This window comes from Anomalospiza imberbis, chromosome 1 (genome assembly GCF_031753505.1).
Source record: "Anomalospiza imberbis isolate Cuckoo-Finch-1a 21T00152 chromosome 1, ASM3175350v1, whole genome shotgun sequence".
NCBI lineage: Eukaryota > Metazoa > Chordata > Aves > Passeriformes > Viduidae > Anomalospiza > Anomalospiza imberbis.
The window spans coordinates 34,213,090-34,234,325 of NC_089681.1; the positions used below are offsets into that span (position 1 = coordinate 34,213,090).

Sequence of the window (21,236 nt, forward strand, 5' to 3'; positions counted from 1 at the left end):
CCTTCCTACACATTTATTCCCTCCCCATAGCTAAATAACTCCTTTGCCAGCAGATTTACAAAAACTGGGATGAATTACATATACAAGAGATCAGCGGTGGCAGTCTTTATGAGCAGCAATTGTTGATATGATTCTGTCATATTTTGACAAGTGTTGCTCTCTGAGTTCACTTGCTTCTACATTAATCAAGATGACACAAACCAGATAGTCAAAATTTGTACAATTAGATGAATAATGCGACAGGCTTACAGCACCACTGACCTAGACCAAGAAAATTGGGCAAAACACTCCATATTTTGTTAAAAAGGACAAATCTGTGCAGTTTCAAATAGCTACTATAAGGCAGGCCAAATGGAGGTCCATAACACCTTATTTTTTTGCTGCATCTTTCAGCACTTGATTATACAGAAGAATAAGAAGTTTTCTTTCCCCTATGAAAATTTTACTTTTTAATTCAAGGAGTAAAAACTAAATCTGATTCTCATTTCTTCTGTCTGTTACTTTTATTTGATGCATATTTCTATAATGAAAGCTTCAAAATCTATGTTCATGGCAAAAAAAAAAAAAAAAAAAAAAAGTTTATGTGGACCACAGAACACGAATTAAAAATTGCTTATTAGTTCTTGCAGTCACATGCAGTTTTCAGTGTGAATTTCCATACAACTCACAATAAAATAAAGCACCTATTTTATTTTGATAACTTTTGAATGGAAAAATAACACTAAAGGTTTACACTGTGCCTTTTTTCGCCCCGTTCTCTTGCCCATACGGTATTTCTCTCCTGCAACACGGAGCACTGTGCTCGCCTTTTAAACAGATTAAATCTCATCTAGCTTGCCATGAATCAACCCCTAAGGAAAAGCGCCAGCGCCCCCTCGTGGCCACGGCCACCCCCTGAAAGCACGGGCGTCACCTCAGCTCGGCGACAGCGACACGGAATTGCTTTGCTAACGCGTTCATGATTTCTAATCGTCCACTAGGCTGCGGAACTAGGCCTGTAAACTGCTGAGGGACTCTCTTGTTTGCCCAAAACGTTCGCTTTCGTATCCGTATTTTTGCTATAAAATACATGGAAATAGGCCTATGAGGAATATAACCTCTATGCTCTTTGTTTTAGTGGCTCATTTCACAAAGTAATTAGAAAAAGCAAATCACATTTATTACGTTGGCTTGTTATTTTAAAATATACTGAAAGCTGTTGTAGAACACAAGAATGACAGGCTGAACCTGAATGGTCCAATCCTAGTGCAAATGCACATAACAGTCCACACAATCAACATACACGAGTGAAGATGCGCTAAGGAACTGTGTCTTTGTTTTTGTGAGGCTGCTTGCAGGAAAAAGTCTAAGTATGTTCCCAGTGCCACTCAGTTTTTCACAGTGTTTAACATAGCTGATTCCTATAAAGTCTAAAGATATCAGACAGAAGTCCCGCCTGAACACAATTCCCATGATATAATTGCAATTTCAGGGTAAACAGCAATCACAGTATCCCAGTTATAAAGTCTTCAGAGTATAAATCTTTGGTTCAGAAAAAAGATATCGTTGCAGCACCAATAAGAAACGGAGTCCCAAATGCAGAGCAGTATTTGGAACCAGTGTGCCAATATCAGTTAATTCAGGAGCCTCTCAGTCCACTTCTGGAATTGTGTTCATCACTGTAGGCAGAAAGTGTCTGGGGTCATATCCCAGAGCTTTCATTGAGGCATATGCCAGATCATTGCACCAACTATTTCAGAGTATTACAGGAAACATTTCCTTTCTGGAAATGAAAAGAAACTCTTCCAGGCTGTCACAAGTGGCAGAGACATTAGACTGAGTCAGTGCTGAGGAGTACTGCTGAAGATGAAGCCTATCCCAGTCATTCTCAGCAAAAAACATGACTTTTTGAGCATCTCATTTTGTCTATGTCCAAATACTTGTGACAGAGTGATACTCGGGGTATGAGGTAACTTTGCATCCAAGCAAAAACTTTTAAACAAGGTTCCACTGAGTTCACGGAACTGTATGAAATTAATAGGGACCTGTTTTAGTAAGAAATCACAATAAAACAAGCAAAAATCTTAAGATTTAGCCAATACTGAAATATAAAATTCCTTTATTGTTCTCTTTTTGCACATCCTTGATTTAAAGGAAAATATTGCTTATCCATCAGAAGTTTATTTTGCCTTTGGACTATTTATTTTTTAAATGCTATTAGTGTCATCAAATTTGAATAAAAAATTAAATATTTGCAAAATCTGTTTCCACTATTTTTAAAAAAGTCTAAATAAATTAATAAAAGCCCTAGAAACATTAGAACAATAATAATGAATTTTGAAGACAACATAAACTGAGGCAGAGGCTCCAAAGCATCCTGACCAGGCTCTGCAGCAGTGGAAAGGGACTAGATGTTTATGCCTCAGGCTCCTACATACTTTTCCTAGCACTGTTCTTACCTAGCTCTGTAGCTTCCTCTCACCTCCCAAGATGTGAATGCTGTAGCTTCTCTGCAGACTGCAGCAGTGAGCAGTGTGACTCTGCATCTCTCTGTGAGATACTACTAAGACCTCATCTCTCACCTGTTCAATAACCAGGACTGCTCTGTGTGGGCCACCGTTAAGACCTCATTCTAAACGATTATATTCATTGCATTTAAAATAACACTGCCTCCTCACCTGTGTCATGGTTAAATGCACTATCATAGTCTCTGTCAAGGATTTTGGAGACATGAGGGAGCTGCTAATTGTTTGTCCGATTCTATCTGCCTTCACGTGTAACTCTGTGATGCTTCATTGCACCAAATATATCCATATATTATCACCTCATATTCTAACAGATAAAGTTTCCAGTTGTACCTAAATAAATTCATACACTCTCAATTGACTTTTTACTGATTCTTTTTTAAATTTTCCATTAGGATTGCTCTATCTGGAGACCACTGGTTAATACTAAACTTTCATATATTCTGTCGGAACTGTTTCTTTCTTCTATCTAAATCTAGGTCTCTATCACACAGTTGGGGATGCCTCCAGCTTTGTGCTCAGAGGGCCCATTTTTCCATCTATCTTATCATCCTCCTATTCCACAAAAAAACCCCTATCACTTACGGGTTTTTTCAGAGCTAAATGGGCAAAAATTATTACTTCAACTAACTTTTATTCATAGCATTTCACCTTCTCATTTTAGCTTCCTGTTACTACCCTCACAGCTGAGAAGCTACTTATCAACCTATAAAGCCTGCTACCATTTTTAAAAATTACTTGTTCTGAAGAGAAAGCAAAAATTGGAAGACATTCACTACCATTTATTTAGATCATTTCAGGCAGGCATTTCAGTCCACTTCAAAGGCTCAGGAAAAGTAAACAATTGTAATGGGCTGTAATTACTTGTCCAGGTCATTTTATGTTTGACTTTCTATCTGTATAATTTTAATATTAACTACTTGGGTCTATCAACTTCTAAAATGTGGCATAAAAATATATTTACTTCTGAGTGTTTAACTGGACAATACCCTTCAACCCTCTCACCTGGTTTTCTTCTTAAACAAAATCAACATTTTAGTTTTGAATCAGCCTGCAGTTTCTTTTTTACCCCCATGGTTCTGGAGATAACCACAAGGTTTGACAGAATTTCAGCAATACATACAATGAGAGCTCATACAATTGTCTTCAGTAAATGAATGTCCATCCTAGATGACTGAACTGGTAATCAGCTACTGGTTAGTTAGAAGTGCAGCTTGTACTTCTAATACTTGTTACCATATTTGAAACTGCCTTTTTATGTTAAGTTATAGAGATCTGAGAGGAATAAGGAAATTCAGCAATCATTCATGCATATTTGCATGACAGATATAATTCTTATACAGGTTATCTAAACCATCTAATATTTTAAACCCCTTTGCATGTCTTCTAATCACACAGAAAGTATCCTATTTCATTACCTATCTTACTTTCTCTCTGAAATCTAGATCCAATCCCTTTGTCTCAGCCTGTGTGTTTTGTTGGTAAAACATTTATTTGCACAGCAGTTTACTCAGATATAGATCAACATTACGTTTCTAATGATCTCATTTTGAGTATATTACAAGCAGAGTACAGCAAAATTACATGTCATGACCCTCTCTACACTGGCAATTCACTGAATCATTCGGGCTCAGAAGGACCTCAGGATGTCTAGGGCTCACTGTCTTGCTCAAAGTAGCATCATTCAAGATGCTTAGGGTTTTACCCAACTAAGTCGTGAACACATCCAAGGCCAGTGATTCCACAACCTCCCCGAGCAACCTGTTTCAGCAGTTAATTATCCATACACTGATTTTTTTCCCCTTTATATTTAATCAGGATTTTGCCTCTATCAATTTCTGCCCAGAGTCACACACCCTCCAGGTGTGGACCTCAGTAAAGGTTGTGGCTCTTCTCAGGAACATCCACTTTAGCTCTGGGAAGATAGATAGGACTCTTTTATAAATACTGGACAGTCTTAAAAAGGGACGTCTCCTGCTTCTAGCTGCTAGACTTGCTGCAGCATAACTTACTCAATCTCTTTGCTATCACAACCTTTATCTTGTATACTACTCTATGCATTTAATTTTTTTCTTTTCTTTTTTTCTTAAAGAATTATAAGAAAACACAAGCTGTAAGTGAATGTGAAAGGCATGGAAAAAGCAGCTCTACTTCTTTACTATCTGCTTATCTCAAAACTGTTATATCTCATCACATCAAAGTACATAGCTCTGCTGCAGCAACTGAAGCTTCAGGGAACCTGAATTTCCCATTTGACCCACATTTCTGTTTATGAGGTTTTGCCATTAAAAAAAAAAATTAAACAGCCTCAAGGAAAAAGGAAGATATGGCTCTATTTTTATATTCATCCTCCTAACTGTACTATTACTTCTTCTCTAAATCACTTCCTCTTATTTCATTATTTTACTCTTAGTAGACAATATCACACATACATGAGATATCAGATGTACTAGTTCATTGTTGTTTCTGGTGGGAATACTAGTTATTTTGAAATATCCCACTTGTGGAGAAGAACGTATTACTAAAGCTATTCCCCCACCCTGTTACAGTACTTGTCAACTCCAATTTCATTTTGTTAAGTTTCACACTAAAAAAATGGCAGTTATACAGTCAATCTGTTTTACCTTACAATCCAATTACTTCTTCTCAATAAAATCATACACCTAATTCTCAGTCTCCTTCTCGTACTTACAAATCCACATGGCAAATCTGTGAATGTAAACCCAAATATTTAACTACACATTAACAACTAAGTGATCAGTCTTCTGGAGTTACTAACATTGGTAGTGTCCAATGCAACATAGACATTTCAGTCTGACTTCCAAAGTAACAAACTCAGTCGGCACTCCCTACTTATTTTCTGTGATTTAGAAACTTGTCAGAGTTTATCAGTATCTTTTGAATAATCCTTCTATTAATTCTGCATCAATAAACCACAGTGACAATTGTGAATTACACTAGTTGCTAAACTGGATGTCAAGTCTCAGCACATGTTAACCTTACAAGCCAAAACTAAAAGGCTTTTAGTAACTGGCTGTATAGATACTGTTTGAGTTTGGTTTTTTCTCCGTGATAATCCACTAATATTTATTGGGCACTGATTTTTGCTACAGGTTTTGATGCCAACTGTGTTACTTTATCATATGATTTGCTGCCTATACATCTTGGAAGAGTTAACATCAGCTGCTGTGTTATCCTGCCACATGGCAAACAACTGCAGATGCAAGTTAATTTTAACATCACAAAGCACTGCCTTGTAACAATGGAAAACCCCATCAAAAGGAAAAGAGAGTAGCACACATTTTTACATCACCTTACCTTTAACTGGAAGTATTTAGGGTAGATGAGGTAGGAAATCCCAAAATCCAAATACACAGTCTGTTGGAATGAGCAAGAAACAATAGCTTTCCTGCCCAGAGAAAAGCCAAAAATATTTGGTGCATTCATTTAATGAAAGGAGACAAGGAATCAGTCCTCAGGGAATAAATTTTAATTTAGCACTGTGTGATTTTCCCATACTATTGGCAGGACAGGAATAATTAATACAAGAATTAATTCATGAGTGATTTAGGGGCAAAGAGGTATGCTAAGAGTATCATCTAAACAGTAATTATAGAAAACACTTAACCTAACTTCAAACAAGAGAAATACTTACTGTTTCAAGGCAAACTACCTAAAACTACTTTATATGAAGTCCTGAAAATGTATCAAGTATATAGCAATCAAATGCTGCATTCCACATCAAAAGACATTTTTTGAGAGAAGGAGAGAGATGACAGCAATGCATTAGATACCTGATTTCTCATTACTATGATGGCATACATAAAATCCTACCCACAGCCTCATTCTTGCACTAGCAGACTTGGGATCAGCTCCATTACATACTCCACCTGAAACTGAAACAAATTTAACTGACCTACCGAGACACAGAAAGATACAGTAAACAGTTAAACCAAAATATGAAGAAGTGACTCTTTCTACTGCCACGTAGTGTTCTGAGCTGCTTGGGCCTTGCACTGTTTTGAGTACAGCTATGTATTTAAACCACACATTTAGCTTTCATAATTTAGCTTTCACTTTTAAGTAAGAGGTTCAAGCAGATTGAGCCTTTTCAGGGCTTGTCACCTGAATGCTGACTCTTTCTGTAAGACTAGGACACAGTTCTGTGATTCTCAACTTCTGTAACAATTTGAGGATATTATTTCTCAAAATACTCTTTTGTTCCCTTCCAGATTCTATTCATATGTGGTAGCTGAAGGTCTCATATAAGTGATATTTATCTACATTGAGTTGTAATATTAAAACACCTCCTCTCTTTCTCCTCTTCTTTAATGGCAGAGGAAGGAGCATCATGAGCCCTCAGTTTAATATATAATTTTTTAGTTTCTCCCAAAATTCTCCTTAAATAGTCACTGTGCTCCACATAAGAAGCATGTAAGTTCATGTCTTGATAAGTGCCAACACAATTCCACTAAATCATGTCAAATTAGGCTTCTAATGTTAGGAAGCAGCAGAAATTATATATTTTGATTATTAATGCTTTTGATGATCATTTTGCATGGCATATATTATCAGTTCTGGAAATAGACTAAATAGTTTCAAATCTAACTCTCAATAGAAGCCACTAATGTAAATTATCATCTGCAGAAAAGCAGTATTTGAAACATCCTTTAATATACTAATAACCTTTAATAAACCACATATAACCTATGTCTCAAACAAATTTGGAGTGCCAAACTCAACTACCAAAACCAAATAAAACAGAAAAACTAAAAGCAAATACAGTATAAAATACCAGGAAACAGTACATAACAAGTTTTTAATTATAATACTTACATAAGTAGACAAGATATCCATAGTATTTCAACAGAACTCTCTTAATTTTGGGTGTATCAGATTCAACAAATCAACCCAACAAATTTGGGTGCACCAAATTCAACACTTTCCCCTAACTGCACCAGAAACAACTATATTCAGGAAATGTAAATAAACCCCTATTTTCTGCAAATGGCATTAAATTACAGTTTCAACAATTGGAAAGGCTTCACCAAGTAATTAATGCATCAGAAAAACCTAATATGAATTTTTGAAAAAGTTGCTGTGGTGTTCTACAGCACATGGCAATGGAATCAGTTTTTCCACATGGATTTCCAACACCTTCCTCTCAATAAATTCTAGTTTAGGAAGACGAACAGAAAAGCACATTTTAAAGTATTTCATACATAGTTTGGCTTGATTAATTTTGTTTCAATTTTTACTTTGTATTGTTACATATGCCAAATTCTGTCCATTATTCTAAACAGCACTATGATTCAGGGTGCAAAACCTAAGAAATACTCTTGCAAAAAATATTTTTTTTTTATTTTTTTTATAATTTATATGTGTGATTTTATATTTATAAGTAGATCTCTATGGCCAAGCATAAAAACCTGCTAAATTTATACTTCACTGAATGTTCTTGCTGGCAGTAATTATGTTATTGTGAGCAAATTATCTGTATGTAAAATAAAGGACAATTTATTCATAGAAGTTGATACTTTAGCAATTCAGAAAAACATGACACTAATCAGCCACACATTAATAAGAAAAATACCTTTAAAGCTCTGCTGTGTTTGGATATAATTTCTTGCCTTCACACTCTTGCCTCACAATATGAATTCACAAATGTCTCTTTGAATAAGCCCTCTTCCTATCTATTACTTGGATGAACAATCTCCCCTCAGTAGCTGAAAAGAGCCCCAAAGCCAAGGAATTCAATGAAGCAGTTAAAACACTAGCTCTAAGGGGTTGTGATACCCAAAATCCAGTAATTGCAATAACTCTCACTCTGCTGTCACCTCCCTGAATTGTCTGGATAGCTCTAGATCAATCCTGTCCTCCCAGCACAAAAACAGCGATTTCAAATGTCTTTAACTGAGTGCTAAAGAACCCTCACCAGAGCTCACAGGGTTCCCCTGCTCTCTTCTGAATCTCCAAGTGAAGAAATCCTGTAATTTCTTACTAAATTACAAGATTGACTGTTGTAACTGACTTTTTTCCTACTTTCTTTCCCTGCATGGTCCAAAAAGAGAATGTGATTGCCCCCGGGCTGGCAGCAAGTTTAGCACAGAGACTGGTCAATCAAGTGGGCCAGATCTCCCCAACCAGCTTGTGAACTCCAACATTCTCATTTTCAGTTTCACTGTAAGCTAAAGAATATATGCAGAGTATATGAGGATACAAGTGCTGATTACTAATACTGGAGAGTCAGCACCCTGAGTAAAACAGATCCAGGCACGAAAGTAATTACATCCATTGCTGGATTTCCTTAGATATGTTGCCGCAGAATGATCTCCCCAGTATGTCTAAACTAACCTGAGTATCCTAAAGAAGTACAAAGTAGTTTGGACATCAATTTATCCAGCACCCTAGGGATATCCCATTTTTAGGGATTATACAAGATCAGGGCAAGTACATAAAGATACTTTATCAACATGCAAATGTGAGAGGTTAGCAAATGTGACACCCATCTACAAGAGCAGCCAGAAGGATCTGGTGAACTACAGATCTGTTAGCCTGACCTCGGTGCCAGAGAAGGTCATGGAGCAGATCATCTCCATTGCCACCACACAGCACATGACGAAAAACCTCATGTCCATGGCGATCAGGCTCACCAGTATGGGTTTATGCTTGACCAACATGATGTCTTTCTACAACAAGGTGACCTACTTACTAAACAACAAAAATGCTATGCATAGTGTCCCCCTGGACTTCAGTAATTGACGCCATTTCTCCAGTATTCTCCTGAAGAAATGGACTGCTCACAGTTTGGATAAGTGCACTTGTTCATTGAATGAAAAACTGGCTGGATGATGGGGTCAGAGAAATGTGGGGAATGGAGTTACATCCAGCTCGTGGCTGGTCACCAGTGGTGTTCCCCAGGGCTCAGTATTGGGGCCAGCCTGGTTTAATATCTTTAGCAATAATCTGGATGAAGAGATCAAGGGCACCCTGAGTCAGTTTGCAGATGACACGAAATTGGGCAGGAGTGTTGATCTGCCAAAGGAAGGCTCTGCAGAGGCATCTGGACAGGCTGGATTGATGGGCCAAGTCCAACGGTACGTGTGGGGCTCAACAAGGCGAAGGGGTGGGTGCTGCCCTTGGGTCACAACAACTCCACTCAGTGCTACAAGCTGGGGCAGCATAACTGGAAAGTTACCCAGTGAAAAAGGGCCTGGGAGTGCTGTTTGATAGATGACTGAACATGAAACAGCTGAGTGCCCATGAAGGCCAATGGCATCCTGGCTTGGATCAAGAATTGCATGGTCAGCAAGATCAGGGCAGTGATTGTCCCTCTGTACTTAGCACTGGTGAGGCCAACCTCAAATCCTGCGTTCAGTTTAAGACCTCCCACTAAAATAAAGACATTGAGGTGCTGGAACATACCCACAAAAGGGCAGTTGGTGAAGGGTCTGGGGCACAAGTACAATGAGGAACAGCTGAGGGAGATGGGGTTGTTTAGCCTGGAGAAAAGGAGTGTCAGGGATGACCTCATCACTTCTACAACTCCCTGAAAAGACGTTGTAGCCAGGTGGGGGTCAGGTGCTTCTCCCATGTAGCAAGTGACAGGACAAGGATCCAAGTCATGCCAGGTGAGGTTTAGATTGGATATTAGGAAAAAATTCTTCATGAAAAGTTTGTCAAGCATTGGACCAGGATGCCCACTGAAGTGGCTGAGATGTGTAGATGTGGTGCATAGGACACGGTTTAGTAGTGGACATAAACTTTCTCCACTCTTGTTTAGGTACAGGTTTAAAATAAAGTTTGGTTTCTTCTACAAACTATAAATGAATGACATTTTAAGCTTCTGCACATCATTATATTCAGTACACATCTATTCCTTGATAATTAATCATTCTTTTGAAACTTTTTTATTAGCTCATGTATCTTATTTCAACTCTAGAGAAGCTAGTATCACTAGCTATAATTGGTTTTCTCTCTCTACTTTACCTATAGCAATATGAAGCACAATCAACCTCACTTTCAATCCATTTTATGCTTATCTAACCAGCAGTTGTAACAAGTGTTGCAATATGTGACTAATTCATTTAATAATTTATTCTAACATTACAAACACACTCTTAACCAAACAATAGAACTCAGCTTACTGAAATTTATTGTTAGTCTAAAAATTCTATTTAAACATCAAATACCTCGAGTATTAAGCATAGAAAATGCAAGAGCAGGATTCTATTAGGACTTTAAACACCAAATCCTTCTTCTCGGAAAACAAGTTAAAGCTTTGCTTATTCTCAGATCAACTAAAATATGCTCACAGATGTTTCTGTCTCTTAGCAAATGGCCACAAGATGAAGTGAAATCAATGAACTCCATGAATGACATTAAACAGACTGTGGGTAACTGCATATTTCTCTTGCTCAATGACTTTATATATTTGCAGAAAAAATAGAAAAACTGAATATGGTATTTGCTGGACTTTGACCTCAAAAAGATATTTAAACCCAGACCTGATGGAGCCTGAGTGCTCTTCTAGAGGACATCTGTTACACACACACCAGTGCACCGTATTTGCCACTGAAAACTTTGCAGTGTATAGCACAGCCAGTCTCTGCATACAGAGGAGGCCTCCTGTCTCCCAGGGGTGTCATTCTCTGTGCATGCCCTACACAGCACATGCCCACGTAGTTTTGCCAATAGCTTCCAAAAACACAAGACTCAGTGAAAGGGAACATTAGGAGCAATTCACACATCTTTCTCCCACACAATCATTCTACTTAAATCACAACAAAACAGGCTACAGGCCAGAAAACTGTTCTAAAGATGTAGTACAACTCACATCATCTTCCCCAGGGCTTTGTGGTCTCTTTTCTGAAAATTCTGTATTCTAGTCACATAATGGAGAAGGTTTCATTCATCTGGGAAAGTCAACAAAAAGCAACAACCTGTTGCTAGCATTAGCATAATTTATCATGGCTAGAGTCAGCTTCCTGCATGTTGTCAAAGACCCCTAGGAACCAAGGAAAACAGGAATGTCTGCTAAATCAGAGGAAATACACTGAAAATACTGCAGATTGCACACCCTTTCATTAATGGCACAGAGGCTCATTAAAAAAGCAGTATAGATATTTAAGGGGTAAACTACCAGACACTGAGCTACAGTCTCATCCTTCAGACAAATGCAATCTCCACTATATTCTACTTATCTCCTCTTGTAATAAAATGTAAATATATCACCAAACAACCTTTCAAGAGTGTTAAAATGATTAAATAATTAACATTTGAAAGTTCTTGAAGAAAAAAAGGCTAAAGATTAGAAGAAGAGTTACTAAAGCAAAAAGAACACATCAGGTATCTCCCAAAGCAATAATTGTAAAGTTTATTGCTAATTGAAGTGCATTTATATCTTTAAAGATTCAGGTTTATTACTGTATAGAAGGAATTACACATAATAAACATGAGGCAAACAATCACTTCAACTTTCACTTCAAATTCATACATTATGGGAAAAAAAGCATTATTTTTGTGAAACCAGCTCCACAGAAAAGAAGAGTTTTACAAGTCCTGATGCTCCAAACACTTAAGTTCAGCTCAGATATAAGAGTATTTGCATTGAAATCAGAGAGGCTCTTCAGAATCATACAGACTGCCATCAATTGCAGGAATTTGGCTTCAGTCATCACCACCTTTCACTTCAACCACAGTTGTGTGAGTGAACTTCCTGGGTACCCTTAGCAGTGGTGCTACAGGGTTAACTACTGCACAGCGTCTGTTAACATATGGTAACACTTTTAGTACCAAGAACACACTGAGAGATTGGGCAAAACTAAGAAATTGCTGCTTGAGTATTATAACTAAATATCACAGAATTACAGAATCATTTAGGCTGGAAAAGACCATTAAGATCATCAAGTTCAACCACTGCCCTAGCACTGCCAAGTTCACCACTAAACCATGTCCTTAAGTGGCACATCTGCTTATCTTTTAAATCCCTACAGGGTTAGTGACTCAGCCATTTCCTTGGGCAGCCTGTTAAAATGCTTGACAAACCTTTCCATGAAAAATCTTTTCCTAATATTTAACCTAAATCTCCCCTGGCAGGACTTGTGGTCTTGTCCTAACACTTGTTACATGTGAGAAGACAGAAAACTCGGCCTCCTTTCAGAAAGTTGGAGTGTGGTAAGGTTTCCTCTAAGACTCCTTTTCTCCAGGCTAAATGACCTGAGCTGCTCCTCACAGAACTTATTCTCTATACCATTATTGTGTAAAACAACACAGAATGTCTTTTTCATCTTACTTGTAAAAAGTTTAAGAATGTATATCTAAGTCCAAATGTGCTACAGAAATCCTTATACTTTTACTACATGTATGTTTATGCACAGCAACACACTTAAGCAATTACATTCTTACACTTAGTCAATTGATTTTTTAAAACCAATCGAGTCATGCTTTGGTGACTCGAGTATAATCAATATTCACAGCAACTTCAGGGAAAATAAGAGTTCAGTCCTCTCCTATGCACTTCCGTGAGATACTGAGGGAATAACATAATTTCTAAGTCTCAGTGGACTTCACCCAAATGTGAGAGACAGCTTAAGCCCAAATGTCATAGAACTCCAAATGGGCTGCAGAATTTCTCAAAGAACTATGTCGGCTCCTGGTTACAAAACACAATACTTGGCATTATGATGTGTAAAAAATGAGTCCCTTGATATAATTTTGTCCCAGACATCAATTGCTATGACCCTTTCACATTTACAAACACATGTGAATTGACAGTAACAGTTCTCAGCTTTTTGAAGTCGAGAAGATCCTTTCCATTATGATGTTATCAGTCATTAATCTATTGCAGCCATCTGCTTAACTGAACACACTTAGAAAGTCACCAGCATGGGAACAGCCCTCCTATGCATCTTATCTAACATATAAAAAGTGATAACTGAAATCAGAATATAGCCCTGTAACATTCTTTTTCTTCTTTGCATATACATTTATTTTAAAATGGATAACAATGTAATTGTTTCTTTTATTTGGGATAAAAAAGAATTCTAGCTAAAACCTTCATTGACTCACCTAGGCAATGGGGTTTTTTTAAAGAAAATATGCAAAAAGTCAGCTTCATGCTTTTAATATCTAAATAAATCAACCAAAATCTAAAAAAGATTCTCTTGAACACACCTAAAGATGGATGTTTGTGTTCTGCATTTTAAACATAGTGTATGCTTTAAATTATCTGCTATAAATAGCAGAACTGTTTTCCCAGAATCCTGACTTAGGAGCATGAAGTTTTCTAATTTTTTTAAAAAGGGTTGAATAAACAAAAAATACTGAACTGTGAAGAGAACAAACCTAAGAGCTATATGCAACAGTGCCCTGCAATTCAGTGATGGCTGAAAGCCATGATTTGAAATTAGTTATACTGCATATAAGGTGTGTAAATAGCATCAAAGCAGATAATGGATTAATGCGGTACATAATAAAAAACCCAAAAAACCAAAAAACAAACGAACAAACAAAAAAAACCCCAACAATTGCAGTATCAGTTACTGACCTGGAAAATACATGAATGAAAAATACCTGTATTAGCTGATAGGAACTGAATTTCTTTATGTTACCTTCAAAGGAAAACTAAAATATCCTTCCCATGTAATATAGTCATATCCTCAAATTTTGAGCATTTCTGGAGAATGTAGCCTAACCATTATATGAAATATAACACACATTCTGTTAGCAAATTGCAAAATGAGAATTAAAATAAAAGCCACTTTTTCAGAAGCACAGCACTTTAAATACCTAAATGTGCATATAGAACCATCTCTCAGTGGTTGTTACTATAACATGGCAATATTATAATCACTACAAGGATGGCAGCTCCTCAAATATGTCAGTATTTTGCCTCAGAATCTTACATTCATTTATACAACACCCTACCCAAATTGAAGGTCCTGTTTGTGAACTTTCTTAGTTTTAAGTTGGTTTTGTATAAACTTAGCCAGTTTTGATGAACTGCAGGATAGAAAAATATTCCAGGTTTTGCATGGCACAAAACTAGAATGAATTCTTACAATCAAGTACTTAATAAAAGAAAACCCCAAAACACTTGTTTGTACATAGATAGTTTTCTACCCAAATGTCAAGACACTAGAAAATTCCTTTATACTGCCTTCTTGGTTCCAGATACCTTCAGGGATTCAAGGAAGTAAAACCTGTACATCTATTGGATACATTTTGCTCACTATCTGCACAGAAATTAACAAAAAATCTATCCTGTGTGTGATAAACAATGAGTGATCCAGGCCATTCTCTTCTTTCTTGTAAAATAAATGTAGGTATCAAACTTTAAACTACTGAAAAATAAAAGGAAATTATTTATTAATTCACAATTAATTGAGCAGAATACATATATTTTTTTTTACCACGAGCATGGTCAAGCACTGGAACAGGCTGCCCAGAGATGTTGTAGAATCTCCTTCTTTGGAGAGAGTCAAAATTCACTCAGAAAAGCCTGTTACGGCTGATTTTTTTCAGGAAAAGGTCGTGCTAGATAACTCCAGCAGTCCACTCCAACCTAAAATATACTGCGTTTCTTTGAAGACTATAGTAAGGATGCAACAGAAATATAGAAAGTAAAAAGAGCAGCATGTGTTTTCCTTATTTTTAGATCAAGGTCCAACCTGAAAAAGAAAAGTCATGCTAGAATTCATGAACTTAAGAGACCTCAGTTATTCTGAGATTGTGAATTTCCCATGCTTTGATCCCACATAAAGTTCCATAGAGCAGAAACTGTGAACAAATAATGAAATCCATGAATGCCTTTCAAGCATCATATACTGAAACTCTGAAAAATAGCAGAAAAGAAATTATTAAGTAAAATTAGAACCATTATTAACTACAGTTAATAATTCTAGGAAAGGGAGGCAGCAGCAAGCATCAAGTCTTCTAGAGTGCAATTTAAGATACAATACAGTCTAGTGGAAAATTACAATCAAATCCTCTGAAGAGGTTACAAATTCACATTACATAAGCTTTGTGTAGCTAGTAAGTAAAAAAAATCTACTGAAGTTAAAACTGATACAGCTAAGAAAAAGTAGAACCAGTTGAAAAACAATGAAGCTGATTCTGTTCCTTGTACAGAAATATATTCTGCAAGTAAAATGTGAAAGGGATTTATGTAGGAAACCAAATTAATTACTTTAAGCACCTGAAGCATTTATTTAATGGAATTTGGATGCAGCTGGGAGTTTATTCAGAGACATTTATGGTCCTCCTTACATTTCTCCTGAAAATTTCATGTTAAACCCTAATTAACCTTCACACAGCTGCTCAATACTTCAGCTTCAAACATAGGGAGTAGTTTCTGACTAATCTCTGTTTGATTTTTTATTATAAAAAAATTCAGAAAATACACATATTTTTTTGCAGTTACCCAGTAGTTCCATTGCATCATCTTCATTGTCAATGTCTTCTTCGGTTACAGATGGAGCTGTGCTTTGAGCAGAATCAAAGGAGTCCTGAGAAAGCATGGCAGCCAGCAGTTTCTTATGTTGCTGCTGTTGATGTTTTAATCCTTTGGTCTTTGGCTCCATTTTTAAGCTGTGAGGGAGGAAAGCACAACTTTCTCTTACTGGTGCTCTCTTCAAAATACATCACTCATTGGATGTTCTAAGACATTTTGTGTTTTCAGTTTCTACTTAAAAATTTGATTAAATTTGGGAAATTTCCCATTGATTTTTATGTGCACTAATCAAGTCTAAATAATCTAGACATATAGAACAGGATGTCAATTAGTAATCAGTATTGCTAAGCTATTGATAAGCATAGCAAAAAGTTGACAACAAAGAACTGCTCTCTATAGTAGTTTTAATACCATTACCCCAAAGGATTATAACACTTTTCCTGATTTGTTGAGTTGTGCCTCTGACCTAAATAACAGACAACTGGAATTGTACAGATGTTAGAAGGGTCTAAGGTAGGACTTGCTACAGTTTGCCATTCTTTACTGTATCAACATAAAACAGACAGGAGTTTGTTGCCCCACATGAGGGGCACCTCATGAGTGTACCACCAACACCTCAGATTGTCCTTACAGTCTGTTGCAGGAAAGCAGAATTGTTGCAAATGTATGATTTTTTATATAAACAACAATTGTTCACTTCTCCAGCAATAATAAGATAAAGTGCACCTTGGAGATTAAGAATGGGCTTTGATTTTAGGACATCAGGTTATGGATAGGGCCTCTGCAAGCTCTAGTTCATTTCACGCTCTAAGAGACGAGTATCTAATAAAAACCACTCAAATTCCCCATTGTGTACATACATTATCCCTGGAGGAAGATTCCCAAGAGCCTTGCATCTTCTCAGAATTCCTCCAAGAAATTTTTCATATAGAAAACTACCAACACTGACCTGGAAATGAGTTTAATCCTATTTTCATGGAGTTCAAATTTCTGAAAGATGAGCTCGGTACCAGCAGGATTGCCCTCAGCACTTTTATATGGTCTCTTATCGCTTATTAATACCTTGCCTTTCTTCCTTACAGCAGCAACAGATAGCAGTGCAAAACCAGTGACAAACACAATCTTTCCTCTGTAGCAATCCAGAACATTAAGAACAAAAAGGTGACCCTTCATCCATTTGACAAGACATCCCTAACAGTGCTACCACAGACTGGCTACATTGTCTTTCCCAGTCAGAGCAGTAGTAACACCTGTCCTTTCAGTTGCTCTTTTTTTCTTCCTTTTGAATTACCGGGCTGGGCTTTCAAATATATGACATGCCTGCTTCCGTTGCTCATCATCACAGGAATGCACGTTTTCAGGAGGAAATGGTGGTTCTGTCACACTACACTGATGGCACTTACTCTACCAATGATTTGTCACGTCTAATTCTTTGGATATTTATATAGTGTTTCATATATGTACCATTTCCTTATGTTTAGTGACAGGTAAAATAAAGCATACGACATGGAAATAATGGAATGATTACAGTTTTGACTTTCCCATTCTTGTATTTTAACTGAGTATTATAATTAGTTCTAAGAGTTTCCTGGCTTATCCCATAGATCCTGATAAATAGTGATAAACAACTGATCACTTTTTATTAAAAGTGATAGCCAAACTTTCTTTACAACTGATAAAGTCACTCTTTTGAGAACAAAACACACTCTTCCCACTATTTTTAGATGTACTAGTTATTTGCAAGATTAAAACTAAATTATTATTACCTAGTACTTGCCTTGTGCATTTGGTGTGTGGTCAATTCCAAAATTTTGCATTAATAGCACTTCAATTCACAGTAACACTAAGTCAGACCTTGAAGAAACTGCCAGTTATTAGTGAACTATTATTAAATATTCAGATTAACCCTGATCAACATGAGTCTTTAAAATTTCCATATAGAGTTGACATCAATTTTAGTATCACCACTATCTTGAAGTTCTGCAACTTTATGATTCCTTTACAAGACTGTACACATGGTTTTTATAAATGCCATACAAAAGCTGTTGAAATGCTAATGAAGCAAAGAATTGTCCCAGACACAAAATCAGTCATCCAAATGTAAATCCATATGCTGCATGTAATTTAGTAGTTACTCATTTCCACTGAAAATCAGTACTCCCACTTAGCAATACATATTTTTCAGTAGGCCTTCAGCACTTACTGCACCTAAAAACAGAGATATCAGCATCCCATGAGTCTGTCCTGGCATCAGGTTCCCTATATTCTCCTTATTCACACACCAGGAAACCTGATTTTGTCATGATACTCGACATGATTCCTCAAATACTATACTCAAAGCCATTAATCACATTTTTAATTATAGCATTAGCTGTGAGGTTTCTCTTAGCTTGTACCACCCTCTACAAAGAGAAAAAGGTGCTGCTTTGAATCATGTCTGTTGCTCAGAACTAGACCTCTTTGCTCCCTTCTGGAAATTAGACAGAGATGCTTATTTCTTCTCCTTTCTATTGACAGAAGGGATACAATATCCTCAATTTGCTCTGAAACATGGAACAGATTTTTATTCAATGCCTTTACTGAACTGCTGAATAAGGAAAAAGAAACCCAGGCCTGCACAATCAAGCTGCAGTGCCAGTTGCTGACTCCATTATTTTCCCAGGAACTGCACTGAAGAGACCCAGAGTCTGAGTTGTGTTGGTTCCCGTCCAAGGGCTGGCTGAGGGATCATTACTACACGCTGCTACTTCTTTGAAATAATAGTACTCACAGCTACTCCCACAATAATCTAATTAAATGAAGTACTCATGGATAACAAATATTCCCAAGATGTGAGGAAAGTTAATGAATGCAGTCTGTAAGAGCACAGCTAGTGACACATTAGTTTTGGTGTGACAGGGAGGTGAATTCCAATGTAGAAGGCACATGGAAGAATGTGAAGTAAAGGAATACCTTATACCTTTTCAAAGGGAAAGCAGAGAGCTTCTGCCTTCTAAAAAAAGGAGGAAAAAGGTGTCTGTTCCAATCAAAGTACTAGTTACAACCCAGGAGATATGCTCCAAGGCTAAGGGAGAAATGTAGGTATTTAAGCCAATTAACAGAGGCAGTGCAGAACATTTATCCCTTTTAAAGCAAGGCTGTGAGTATTTAACCTTCTGTGATAAACATATCTTTAAATCATGGAAAATGGACTCATTATATTATATTCTCTTCCATGTAGCCAAAGCACAAACTCTTTCAGTCAAGTGCAATAAATCTTCAGAAAATATTTACTGCAGAGAACAAAATTTCTCTTTGAGAAAGACTTGTTATTAACACCAAAAAGCTAAGATGTGAAATGAAAATGAATTTAGGAAGCTCTGTTAAAAATTATATAGATATTGTTTCCCTTGCCTATCTCTCCTTTAAATGAGAAAACCAGATTTATCACTTAAGTGTCAAGAAGACTAATAAATAGCTACTACCAGCCCTGGAAAGATGGAAGGATATGAAGTATCTGAATGAAGCTATACATTACAACATTACTACACAATGGACCCCAACCATGTCAAAATACACTTAGCTTTTCACATGGGAATAAATCCATAGGATTGCAAATGGGTATTAAATTAATCATCGAGAAAAGCATGAGAAGAAAAAAGTCACATATTAATGACTTCTATTTATTGTGCATGTGCCCACACTATGGCATGAGAATTCAAAACCCCTGCACTCAGCCCTCAGAAATGGAATTTTTGTAACAAAGACAGCTCTGTTTCACAAAATATAAAGTTTCTAGGCCAGATCAAAAACCCACCTTCCTCCAGGACTGCTGCTATCCTCACTGTCCCACTGCTCATTTTTATTTCTTGGTATTGGTGGCTGCAGCATCTCAGCAGCCAGAGGGTCTGCGTCATTCTCTTCACGGCCAATCCATTCTCCAATAACACGAGGTCTGAGAAGGGGGGTGCTAAAACCTGCTGTGTCCTGAAGAGGAAAGAAAAAAAAAAACAAAAAAACCCCAATGCACTGCTTGTTCTCAACCATAGATGTAAACAGAGAAATAAAAAAATTTAGAAGTACAAAACCAATACATTGCATTATCATTACAGAGGGCTGAAAAATACCCAGAAACAATGATGGACTAATGAAAAGTTCCCCATTAACAAAATTCCAATAAATAATCGTGTACACTGATGCCCTGGTGCCTCAAATCATTCATTTATTTTTTTTTAATTGCAACTGTAGAAAAATCACCTTTTTTATTAAATGCACAGCTCTTAAAACCTTCAGTATATCTGTTCTGCTAAGCAACACAAGGCCATTTGTATAAAAAAACCAGCCAATAGACTGTTGTAGATTAATAGCAACACTCTTATTTGCATTATGAATTAATGCAAAACTAATAAATGTATCTGCATCTTGCATTTTAAAAATAACTCTGCTGGGCTTTACATAATGTATCTTTTTATTCTGAAAATAGTATTAACATTTGAATAAAATGCATTTTTGAAACTATTTTTAACCACTTACTGGAGGACAATAAATAAACCAGACAGGATTACAAGAAGCAAGCAAAATATAACTGACATATTCAAAACAATAGCAGTAATTTGCACCATCATATTAGGAATTTAGATTAAAGAAACAAGTTGTCCTTAAGTTCTATGAAAAAGTATTCTGATGTAGTGAGTATCTCTGTTTTCAATTTTACTAGAATGGTTGTAGATAAAGGGTCATGTATAACAGCATAGTCAAACTAAAAAACACACCTGTATACCAAAAAAAAATTATGGGATAGGACTAATTATTTTTCTTTAATTAAACTGTTTATAGGCTACTAAAGATATTTTAAACATAGTGTACCTAATTAGGACAGATATATTCCTATCATTTAACAAGTGAAAATTATAGGAAAGCAAATCCTTGGCTGTTAACTTAGTGCCTCAATAAATATTCCTGCAATAAAAGAATGTTTTCCAAACAAAAAGCATCCAGAAAAAGTATAGCACACTAACTAGGTAGCCTAGAAACCATATTTTATTTCCTTCCTAAAAACAAACCATTTTTGAAATCTCCTCCTAACTGAAACAGATACAGTAAAAGCAGTTTGAAGTATAAGTCTTTACTGAAATGAAAGTAACAAACAAAAAAACCAAAAGAAAATGCTGCAAAGTGCTTTCAATATGAATATATTTACCCTCTGGCTAGATGCTGCAATTTTGCTGAGCACAAGAACCTCTATTTTGAGAGTCAAATGTAACCCAGGCCTTGGATCTGACTCACTCACCCTTGCTCTT

The 21,236-nt window shown here is 36.5% G+C and overlaps 1 protein-coding gene across 6 annotated transcripts in view; it reads right to left on the minus strand.

Annotated features, from left to right (window-relative positions):
- C1H8orf34 (chromosome 1 C8orf34 homolog) overlaps positions 1-21,236 on the minus strand; it is a 151,453-nt gene that overhangs the window by 77,885 nt on the left and 52,332 nt on the right. For all 6 annotated transcript variants that reach the window (XM_068187177.1, XM_068187169.1, XM_068187151.1 and 3 more), the window contains 2 exons: positions 19,754-19,923; positions 15,928-16,094 (listed from right to left, as the gene is read on the minus strand). In XM_068187177.1, coding sequence (XP_068043278.1) covers positions 15,928-16,094; positions 19,754-19,923 — 337 coding nt within the window. The remainder of the gene's footprint in view (positions 1-15,927; positions 16,095-19,753; positions 19,924-21,236) is intronic.